Source organism: Phragmites australis, chromosome 8, assembly GCF_958298935.1.
Source record: "Phragmites australis chromosome 8, lpPhrAust1.1, whole genome shotgun sequence".
Taxonomy (NCBI): Eukaryota; Viridiplantae; Streptophyta; class Magnoliopsida; order Poales; family Poaceae; genus Phragmites; species Phragmites australis.
Genome location: NC_084928.1, coordinates 315,225 through 326,986, shown reverse-complemented (window position 1 = coordinate 326,986; position 11,762 = coordinate 315,225). Strand labels below are relative to the sequence as shown.

Sequence of the window (11,762 nt, the reverse complement as noted above, 5' to 3'; positions counted from 1 at the left end):
TTTATAAGTTGGTGTTAGTGAATAATTTCATCAATCACAGGGCTTGTATATCAATATAATATATAATTGCATAATACATTTTCTTTGTTACCATCATGTGAGAGAGAAAGAAAATGTTAGTGATACTAAAGCCTTATTTGAAAAAGAAATGCATTGCATATATGAATAAAAATGAATCTCAAGATTTCAGGTTCAGGTACCAACACTTTAGCATCCATGCTTCCCTCTCTCTCATACACACACACACGATGGCAAGACAAGTTGTCATAAACCATAAACTCTGAGTTGTCATGGTCGAACAGTGACGACGTTGATCCCTGACCTGCTAAAACATGCACTCCTGTCATTGCGCTCCATCAGGTGGTCAATAAACAATTTCTACGCATGACAAGTTGCACCACATCACGTCCATCACGAGAGCGTGCATTTAAACGTGAGCTCCCCCGTGCCAGGATCCAAGTACGCCTCAACATGCATCACCGAGTTGCCTGGATTCACTTGTACAGGCTTGCTAAGCAGCTGCACCCCTTGCTTCCAGTATCTGCTCTCTGAGTTTAACATCGACACGACACGACACGAACGTCAATTGGGTTTGACGGGCCGGATTATATTAACTACTAGATATCAATATACCATATGGATGCACAATATCCTTTTTACCTGGTCCAGCGGCTATCACAACGGATTTTTTCTCATCAAGTACCCAGTCAATCCAAACTGCGAAACCATGGCATATTCCATCATGGGCAAACTCGACCTGCAACATGGTATGGATAAGGGAGTTAAAAGACTGAAAAACAGCAAGAAAACTGTGCATATTTTAGCCAAGAAAGCAAAGCTGCATCCAAGAGTAAGCGCTAACTACTTAATTTCTTTTTTTAAAAAGAAGAAGTGCCTCCATGCCCACCCAACAAGTGAACAACACAATTTCTGTATCAAATCTGAATCCAGCCGCTCCTCTAATAACACTACTGTTTTTAAGGTTTGGTACCATTATGATCTGCCAATTATATGTCGATCTTGGTCCCCCTATAAATATTGCTACTTTTATATATTGAAATGTTACAGCAGCATCACACCCAAAAGACATCGAGCAGAATGTATGCATCACGGTCTAAATTAGTGAAATCTCCTACACTCTTAATCTTCTCAAAATTCACTAATCCAGTCAGAATCACTCTGGCTAGTACTCAGATCTTTGAAAATTCAAAGTGACTAGTACAGCCAGAAACGTCAATCATGACCTACTTTCAACCAGAAAGATTAAAACGGTACCTTCGTTTCGCCAAAACAAGAGTGAATAGGCTCCGAAAAGTTGAAGTCCATGAGAGAGTACACTTTACTTAATTTCTGTAAAAAAATGACAGATTATTAGTTGCTTTTCAATGGATGATATTTGTTCTGCACTTAAAATTTGGCAGTTATTTCACCTTGGTATAACCACATTGCCATACATAATAAGGTAGGCAAGGTCCTTGCTGCTCTCCAGGCAGATCACCACAGGCTCCTAAAGTATCATTAACAACTAAGTGATCAAATCCCTCAACATCTTTAAGGCTGCAACGGCTCCTCCACAAGTCCTGCAGTACAGAAATTTTCAGAAAAAATACTAACAATTCTTTGCCCAAGTGAAAATAATAGAGCCGAGAGATAAACAAAAAGGTGAACATATGGTGGAGATGGACTAACCGGAAGTGACATGGCGCAGAATCTTAATATTCCCTTACAAGGCATGATAAATGCATCCTCAGATAGCAATGGGTCAAACAGAGTTCTTTCACTCCTAGAGTCAGAACAACATAAAAAAATAAACCAGTAATAAAAAACAAAGCGATAAAAACACAAAAGGGTGTTTCAAATAAAAACAAATAAGCTTCCAGTTTCCCTTCTGATGTAAATGGGAGATTCCATATTGATGAAATAAATTTGTTTCTAAAAAAATCTCGGCAATGTGGATGAGTCAAACTCTGCAAATTAGGTGTAACACCCTGGCTTCATCCAGTCCACACCAAGTCTCATACTTTTGTCCTTCCTCCCCTTAACCTAAAACAGTTAATCTGGCTGGTATGGATGGTTCTCCAAGGTTTGTATGCAACTATAACTGACCATGTGGGACTTAGCCCACTACTTCCAGCAAAACATGGCTACCGTTATAACAAAAACGGGAAGGATAAAGGGAAAATAACAAGCTCTGCCCATTAGTTATGGCACAAAGCTTAATTTGATGGACAATGATTAGTAGGAGTTTAAAGTATCTTACGAACCAGAAACGCAAATTTTGCCACGGCAGCATTCCTTCACTTCCATAGTAAAAAGGTTCCCCCACTATTAGATTAACCTGTGGAGTGATAAAAGATTCAGGGGTCATTCATGATCCAACAACACTCTATAACATGAATCTTGGAATTAAATGAGGATGAGAAATATAGCAATGGTAGCCTTTACCTTTTTATGTTTGAAGTCATCCATAGTAAGAGATGAGGCTCTTTTACCAATCACTTCAATCCGGTCCATGGATAAATTATTTGCATCTGCTACAGCTCGAATATAGTTGGCACCCTTGTCCCTTAGACCAGGAAACATTGTAATCACTTTTGAAGATGGTAACAGAGAAGAAACTAAGAGAGCTAGGAACACGCTGTCATCGGCCACAATACAGGTTGGAGAAGATCTTACACTCATCTGGGCAGATAAACATGGATAAGTTAAGGTGAGAAGATGCACGAGACAGGACAACCACAAATCGTGTCAGTTTATGCAGAGTCGACAAATATGGTTCTGTATTCTTCAAATGGGAAAACTGCACCACAAATCGAAAATTTGTGCAGGTTTTCGAATATTAAGATATTTAGATTCTTCAGAAGTTACACTGAGCTAATAACAGCATAATACACAAGTTCATGTGAAAATTAGTTGGATAACAACAAAATTATGCCCATGTAAATCTTGGGAGTACTTACAGCATTTCTAATGACACTTATCAAAGCTGATCTCCAACCTTTATCACCATAAAGTGCTATCCTTTCCGGCGACAATGTTAGATGGTCACTTTTTGGGCTTCTACCGCATCCTTCCTCATTGATATTCATCTGATATGAGATGCTAGTTTGGTTATGGATAGCTCTCAAAGAAAGATTTTGATTTTTCGTAGAAGGAGTCCCTGTCCCATGTATAAACCAAACACACTGCTTCCAATGATCACACCAATCCTTCATGCCTGGCAATGGAGATGAGGCAGAAAATGGTGTAAATAAATTTCAAAATTTTAAGTACCTCCAGTATTACTATTCTTCAAACAGGCTATTCTATTCCACTTCTAGATAGAGAAATGAACTGTGTTAAGTCCTGAAAGCTCCACATGGAGAAAATGATGGTTCAACATTGTACTTCAAAATGGATTTCTACATAAAAGAATCCAAGGAGCATTCATACCTAACAACACTACATCATATGCCAAAATCACTTATTCCTTCTGCAAAATAACTAGGTTGCATCAATACCAATTTGCAATACAAGCGTACATCCTATATACTTTGTCAAGTAACTCAACCTAAGGAACTGAGCCTAGCTCAGTTGGTTAAGGGGTTAAGGGTGTGGATACACACCTAGACCACCCAAGTTCAAGTCCTCTTTGACATGAATTTGGGTGCTTATTTCTTCTTAATATAAAAGACACCTAGTTCCTCCTAGATTGGCCGAGTTTTTTTTTTTAAGTAACTCAACCTGATTGTAACTAGGCCAGATTAGGTGAGATGTAATTATTTTGGACAGGGACAAATTTCATTAGGCATCCAGTCTACACAAACCAACATGCAAAAAGTAAAAAATATATATATATATTTTGACAATGATATATCAAACTGTTAGTGATGTACTGGATTTCAGCAATGTGTCCATGAAAGTTCAACCTTCTCAGTAACAATAGACTGCCAGTTCTACATGTTGGACAAGGCATGCTAAGTATAAGAATCAATCAAAGGGAATTCCAGTGAATAAATGCAGAAGAAGAAATCTTGCATAAGGTGAGAATCACGATCGTTTGACGAACCATCGGCACATAATGGTAGATCCACACTACTCGATTGTCTCACCCACCTAGGAGCAGTTGAGTAAAAGACTGACCCAGAAGAATCCAGTTGAAGCACCCACCTGCAATTGAAGATGACGTTTTTCAGATAATTTTTAGAAGATTTGAGAGACAAGACTTTATGCTTACCATGAAATGATAGCATGAGCACATCCATCAGCAGTTGCTTTTATCTTGATTTTTGTTTCACGATGACTATCTGGCCGTTTCCAAAAGTCAAATTCAAAGACTTTGAAGGGTTCTGACAGCTAAAGCAAAGAAATTAGGACTTGGAACAACACTTTTATATAACAACATGCAAAGCAAAACTCCGTACCAATCGTATTTCATCTGCCAGCGCATCACATTGCATCGCATGCTGTTGTAGCTTCACAGAAAGAATCCTTTCCATCCCACCAGGAGTAAGCCACACACCATCTGCAGCATTTGCTTCATTGTTGTGTAGATCATGCATCTTCCACAAAAATGTGCTCTCGACTAACTAGGATACCAAACACCAACAAATTCATGTTGATTTTGAAGGAGATGTTAGGAAGAAATCAATATTATATTGAAAAGGCTGTGGGCACTGACCTGCCCATACGTAGTGGCTCGAAATGGAACTGTCTTTGGTTTTTTCACCAATAGCATGTCATGTGCATGCTGTAGAGTAGGTATCAGACCCTCGCCCAACAACTCAGAATCAAGAATTTCACTGACCTGCACGAACAGAGAAGTGCAAAATCACCTAATATACCCAACTGCATGAACTAAAAAAATAGTGTGTGCTATGTAGTCAATAAATTGTTCGAGAGAGAAATGTAGTCAATAAATGATATCTGTCAATTGAGATAACTGAGGGACTGATAATTCAAATGTTTAGTATGAAAGTTCTCACAATATTATGAAAGTTCTCACAACAATATTATGCCTTCATTTGATGCTGATTGTGTTTTAATGTCAGAGCAGGGCTCTAAGGAAGAACAAGAAATGAGATAAGCTAAAAGAAAATCCTACCAGTATATCAGCTGGAGAATCAAGCTCAGCTCCAACTTTGAGCTCATCTGAACGCTTGTGAAATACTTTCACCTTATTTACCATCCCATTGGCTCTCAGTACCCTCCGCATCAACTTGCCCATTGGAAGGTAGGATTCACATGCTGACACGCTTCCTATACCTTCACCTCCAACAGTTGCCAAAGCCCGTGCAGCCATCATCGACAGCAACCCAGTCCCAGCTCTGGATCCATAACCAGCATTAGCATCCCATAGATTTTTTTCCTGCTATCAGAAAGCATATACCCAGCACAGCTGAAATAAGGTGACAAAGTGTACACATAGCAAGGGAGGAAGCAACATTTAACCCGTAACGTAACATGGCGTTAAATCCTAGATATAGATAAGTGGGTCACGCCTTTTTTTACTAACAGAAATAGAGAAGCCACTACAGTTAATCAATCGCAACCAGAACCGACTTATGTATCACTGGATCTCAATCCATCGTCGCAGAATACCTTAACTAATGATTGCAAAACAATTTTTTCCCACAAAATCAGCACTGAAGGAGAGTTTGAGTGACTTTAGATTAAGAAGGTTCAGTTAACGATTGCATGAGTTGCACACCTTATACATGAAGCACGATTCTCATTGACATCCAACGGTCACAAGATTACATTTCTTAAACAATACCCGATACTCCAAGAACAGATGCAAGTGAATACAAAAAAATGTACAGTTCAATGCTGCAGCAAGTTGAAGTCCATATCTTTAATTTCTTGCATCTTCCCAATTCAAACAGCCCAATGTCACCTAAAGCTCACGGCCCCAAGCATCCAGTACTCTAGGTTGACGCAATTATTCTAACTAGAGTTGCATTGCAGTATGGTGTTTAGTGTCCCGTCGCTGTACCATAGCATAAAAGATTCGATTCGATCTCAGACCCTCGGGGGAGGCTCACCCGATGTCGAGGACGCGGGAGGCGGGGTCGGTGACCGTGGCGTCGACGGCGCGGCGGTACGCGCGGTTGCGGGAGGCGTCGTTGAGCATGTCGAGGTAAGAGGTGGCGGCGAGGAGGTGCTGCTGCCCTGGCGCGGGCGGCGCCTCGCCCTCCCCTTCCGCCTCGTCGACGACGAGCCACTCGGAGTCTCCGGTGAGCGGGTTGAGGCGGAGCTGGAAGGCGCGGGTCGGCTCGGAGGAGGCCATTCGGCGGCGGAGAAGGCGGAGAGCGGCGGGCAGGGGCCGTGGCGCGACGCTGAGGACGAGGAAGCTCGGCATCAAGAGGGGTTCGGCGCCGCAGGGCTTAGCTGAGCTCGCCTCCAACAGATCCGGACCGTCCATTATGGAACGGACGAACCAGATGTCCCAGATCAGATGGGCCCGACCCAACTAACGGAGACGAGATGGGCCTTTGATTTCTGGAAAAAGTCCGGTCCCTCAACTCTAAGCCTCGGTTTAGCTTTCACCTTCCACTATTGATCGGATTAATATGTCCTCGTCTATTAATACCATCCAAATATTATCTTCTAGCTGTTTTTCTATCCCACGTGGATACAGAGAGGTGACAGGGCGCTGATAAGGTTGGTTTTCTCTCTAAGTAGATGTTGGTCGTTCTTATACTGTTCGTCCACCCTTCTCCCCTCTCTCGGTCCAGCGCCGTCACTCCCATCGGTCCAGTAGCACTTCCCACCGCCTCGTGCTCGTGCCACCCTGCCCCATGCCGCATCTCATACTTTACTGGTATCCTTTATCATCATCTCATACTTTACTGCTATCCTTCTTAAAGTTACAAGACTGTTATCCCTCTAAGGAAGACATGTAGGCATATTATTATACGTGCTCACTTGCCATCGTTCTATCTTACTGTTGTTGGAGAGCAAAATAACCCAAGGGCATTTAGGCCAATCACATTTGGCTTTAACCCTTGTCTTATCATCTTTTGAAAACTTGATCGCCTTCCTTTCAACCAAAGCATATTTAACTACAGCTCTCTTAAACTGCTCCTTTCCTCTGAATGTCATGCCCAAACTAAAAGAAGGAACGGGTGCACTTCTATTAAACTTTTGGTGTTTTGGTTTCTTTCTCACTAGTTCACAATCAGTACCAACCTCCTCATAGTTTTCCTCCTCCTCATTTTCATCGAAGCAAAGAGTGTCACTTTCATGGACCAACTTCTCCACTTCCCCTTATGTCATTTCTAGTTCCACTGCCTCTCCTAATTTACCATCATGTAGCACGTGATTTGCTACTCTAATTTCCCTCTTAAACCTCTTAGCCTCAGTTCTGATTCCAGTCACTTCTTCATCCTCCTCTGATGACAGTGCATCTCTTGAACTGCTCCTTTCCTGAGGAATATCCTGATGTCTCTGTCCTCAATCCTCGGATCCAATCATTTCTACACCCACATTATGTTCCATCACTGCTACACCTTGCACGGAGACATCTACAATCTGATGTGCAACAACCTATTTATCCACAATAGTGAAGCTAACCTCTTGCTCTGAGCACTCAGCAAATATGTCTACTACTAATGTAGGCCCAGAGTCAGACATAACCTGGCATGACTTGTCATCCATTAGAACTCAAAGTATATCACTTAATGTCTTCCCAGGAAGGAGCCAATGTGGTAGTATCCCTTCCATTTGTGCATGCTTCCAATGGTCCTTAAGGTGTCTAATAATCTCTGCATTGACATCAAGTCCCGCTCGATGTATGAAATCCCCTCACTGCTGCCAAAATAGTGAAGTGCTTTGTCGTCATAAAATAACTCCTCGTTGTAGTGAAACCTCACTCCCAGCTTGTCCACCATATCCATTGCTCACTACCAGCTTGGATTAAACAAATTTGCACACATTCAATATACCATATGTTCAATTAAACCAAACAAGATGGTTATAAAGCAACAAAAGAGATATATATACCCAACAGAGGAGGACGAGAACGGGCAAGATCAATGCGCTTACCGAACCTATTGTCAGAGTCGAGGCATAGGGCGACCGACCGAGCTCCAACGATAGCTTCAACAGGAAGATTGTCATGCGGAGCATGTCGCGGGGTGGGGTGAGGCAAACTCCGGCCACAACCAGCCACCCCAGAGTGCGGTGCGAGCTCGGGTAGCGCGGGTCGGGGCGGCGCTGCAAGGGGCGTGTTGGGGCGAGGCGGGTCGGGGCGGTGCAACGACAACGTGGGTTAGGACGGTGCGGCAAGGTACAAGGCGGCTTTAGGAGAGGAAGAAAATTGGGGATTAGGGCAGTTAGAGGAAGTTATCTGGGAGGGAGAGAAGAAAACAACTCATGGTATTGCCATGTCACCAATGAGGAGCCACGTCAGCGCCATGTGAGATAGAAAACCGGGCTAGGGACCACATTTGGATGATATTATGAGATGAGTGATGCAAATTGATCCAAAGAAAAGTTGGAGGTGAAAACTAAACCGATGCAATAGTTGAGGGACCAAATATGGACTTTTTCCTTGATTTCTCCCACCATTCTTGTGTCGCCGCCTCCCAGATCCTCCTCCGCCACTCTCACAGGGTCTTGACCCTCCTTCTCTCCCTCCACATCATCCTCTTTCCCTGCATCGAATCATCATCATGACCTCCCGAGTTTGTTGGAATAGCTCTGGTTGCGGCCGCGCCTCCGCCCCGATCCGATCAGGCCATGCCGATGGTTTCAAAAACTTGCCAATCATGCATTTTTCTCGTCGGTGCACCCAACTCTGGAACCGCACCTTCTCTAATTAAATTCAGAGATCACCATGTGTTTGCAAAAATCCTATCAGATTATAAGAAAATTGTTTTTAGCAGTAACAATGGAGAATTCATGATCAATACGTTGCGATGGAGAATGTGGTCAGCTCTAGTGGAAACCAATAGTTACACAAAGTCTTGGAAACCACGCCAGCACATCTTGGAAAATTTGATTATATGTCCCAAAGTTGATCAACCTTTGATAATATATTCGAAATTGATCATACTTTGATCATATGTCCCGCAATATATGATCAAAGAATAATCAATTTTGAAAACATTATCAAAGGTTGATCAACTTTGGGACATAATCGATTTTCCCGCAGTTTTCAACATATGTTTATTCAACAGATTGAACATATATCACATACTGGTTGATTTGGCTAATTGTGAAATGAGATATATCTGATTGTTTCGTGGGGCATTTTGAAGATGTAGCATTTGTGAAACAGGATGAAAGATAGCTTATGCCATTATATATGTACTCTTTCTGTCTCAAAATATATGATATTTTAGAGTTGTGCATAAATATTAAGGTGAATGATAGAATGACCATCTTGCTCTCTTTTAATACTATTAATTGCACAGTTAGCCTATAAATAATAATGATGTAATATGACTGCTTAGTTACCAATAAAAGCAATTGGAGGCAACAAGGAAATTTTCAAAGTGAAATTTTGGAGCCAAAACTGAAAGGAAGATAACTGACACTAGAGCTAGGTAATTTTGGATGTAAGAGGGAAACTTTCAAAGTGAAAGAAAAATTCAATTTTGGAGCCAAAAGGTAGTTTCATAGTGTATGAGCTGTGGCTATATAAACAAGCATATTCACACTATAAACAAGCATATCCACGCATGGCTTGTAGAGAGAGATTTTCACTTAATTTAAACCTTGTGCCTGATTAGCATGAAGACAACAACTCAGTAGCAAGCCATATCCCGGTGCCTGACTTGAACCTAGAGCCAATCGAGGTTGTTCAGGAGCCCATGTCTGACTTGAACATGGAGCCAGTTGAAGTTGTTGTTCCTAGTATAGGTTCATATGACCAATAGCCAATTGAAGGAGTATTCGATGTTTAAATTTGACACTTTTTGAACATGACCAAATATCTTCTTATCCAAATCAAACATGTAAATGTCATCATCCATGTTGATGTCGTTGGTGCTGCCGATGATAAAAGCACGTTCCACTTGACTACTCCTAGCTTCTGGTACATGAACCTTGACATCATCTTTGTCCTTCAAAGTGGAGAATGTGGTCAGCTCTAGTTCTTCTGCAATAATTGGGTTGCCTGAGTTCAATAGCAGCCACCAGTCCAAGTGGGAAGACTAGAATCCATCTTGCTTAAAAAAAATATGGTTTGCAAATGCTCATAGTTCTCTGCATTTCACTTCTGTAGCTGCGAAGAATGCACAATATTCTGGACATGCAATATGTGTTCTCTCTTTATTACTTTCTGTGTTCTTTTGTGAAATCACAACTCTTTTGTTGTACAAATTTGTCATTATGCCCGATGGATTTTTCTTGTGTTTTATATGTTCATACTCACACTGTGCAAATGCTTATCATACATTTGCACCTCACTACAGTAACATGATTCAAGAAACAATATAACATAAATCTTGGAATTAAACGAGGATGAGAAATATAGCACTAGTAGCCTTTACCTTTTTTTACAACTGTGCAAAACCTTGGTGACAACAAGCAGCTGATCTGTGCAGGGAATGGAGATGGTGGCACCCTTAATTCTTTATCAGCATCTGTTTCATATGTTCTCTACAATTTTGATCTATAAGGTCCGAGCTCGACTATTCACTATTTACTCAGTTGTCAAAAAAAACTGCTTTCTTTTTGAATGGTTGATTTTTTTTAACAGTTTACACATAACAAATATCCTATTTTAACTCTTTGATAAAAAAAACTGAAAGTTTTCTTTGCTACCATGTGAAGGTCTCATTCATGAATGAGGTGGAGTTCATGAATCGTCATGCAAGCCTGCACTGCAAGTTGTGCGGGATGCCGCAAATTGTGTGAGCTGAGGCAAGTTTGCGATGCTGTGCAATATCATCACCTTCTCTTTTTTTTTTTTGAAGAATTATACCATGCCGCCTTCTCAAAAGTTATTTGACTCTACTCATATGTAATGTAGGCTATATAAGGCCATGGAACTTGTCCCCTCGTACATATCTCAAGCTCAAACTATCCACACACCCACGCACGTTCATCAATCGCCACATGAGGAGAGATGCAGAAGGGAGGAGGGAAGGTGGCCATGGCAGTTGCGGTACTGATGCTTCTTATCCTTTCAACCTCTGTTCATGGCAACCCGATGGCGCGCCTGCCAGGAGAGGGCAGTGGCAGCCATGGCCACCATCGACAAGTTACAACAGAGTTTGATACGATGATGGTGTTGGAAGAGGAGGGCCCACGATGTCAAACTATACACTAAGTCCAAAACGACTGAGACTCGGGCCCTGTCCTCCTTGATTACTCATGCTAGAATCTAGCAGCTGATGGATCATATGCATCTCAATGCACTCGATCGACACTCACGTGCGAGGCCATGCGTGCATTTGTAATCGTATATATGTTCAAGTTTTATTTTTCGAATCATATGTCTAATCATATATACGTTTATGACCATTCGATCATATATGTACCCTAGCATATGGTCGAATAATAAAAAAGTTTGACTTTGATTATGAGCTTTTGGCATCTTCTTTTCCTCACAATCAATCAATCTATCTATGTACCTAAGCGGCTTTCCAGAAAACGGAGTGGATGTTTCTATTAATGCGCTCTTACTCTTTTCGTAAGGAAGCATATGCTTTCGAGCATCAAATCGCTGCTGCTTTTGCTATTGGTCTACAAATCACTTTCTGTCATCCTGCCTTTTGCTTTGATTAGTTATTGTCATGAAAGAAGTTGTTACATCTAGATGTTGTAGGACC

General features: G+C 41.5%; 1 protein-coding gene across 3 annotated transcripts; it reads right to left on the bottom strand.

The window, feature by feature from the left end:
* Positions 1-25: 25 nt before the first annotated feature.
* Positions 26-6,418, bottom strand: LOC133926085 (protein arginine N-methyltransferase 7). Of its 3 annotated transcripts, none has more exons than XM_062371832.1 (14): positions 6,024-6,418; positions 5,084-5,306; positions 4,661-4,786; positions 4,404-4,568; positions 4,217-4,335; positions 4,049-4,149; positions 2,961-3,217; positions 2,446-2,682; positions 2,265-2,338; positions 1,690-1,783; positions 1,431-1,580; positions 1,276-1,350; positions 661-757; positions 26-548 (listed from the first exon to the last, which is right to left on the bottom strand). In XM_062371832.1, exons 1-14 carry the CDS (start codon positions 6,401-6,403, stop codon positions 412-414), a joined length of 2,235 nt encoding a protein of 744 aa, XP_062227816.1. In that variant the 5' UTR covers positions 6,404-6,418; the 3' UTR covers positions 26-411. The 3 variants fall into 3 exon arrangements, with proteins under 3 accessions (XP_062227816.1, XP_062227817.1, XP_062227818.1); XM_062371833.1 differs by having other exon boundaries at positions 5,084-5,347; positions 6,024-6,152; XM_062371834.1 differs by having other exon boundaries at positions 5,084-5,350; positions 6,024-6,111.
* Positions 6,419-11,762: the final 5,344 nt, after the last annotated feature.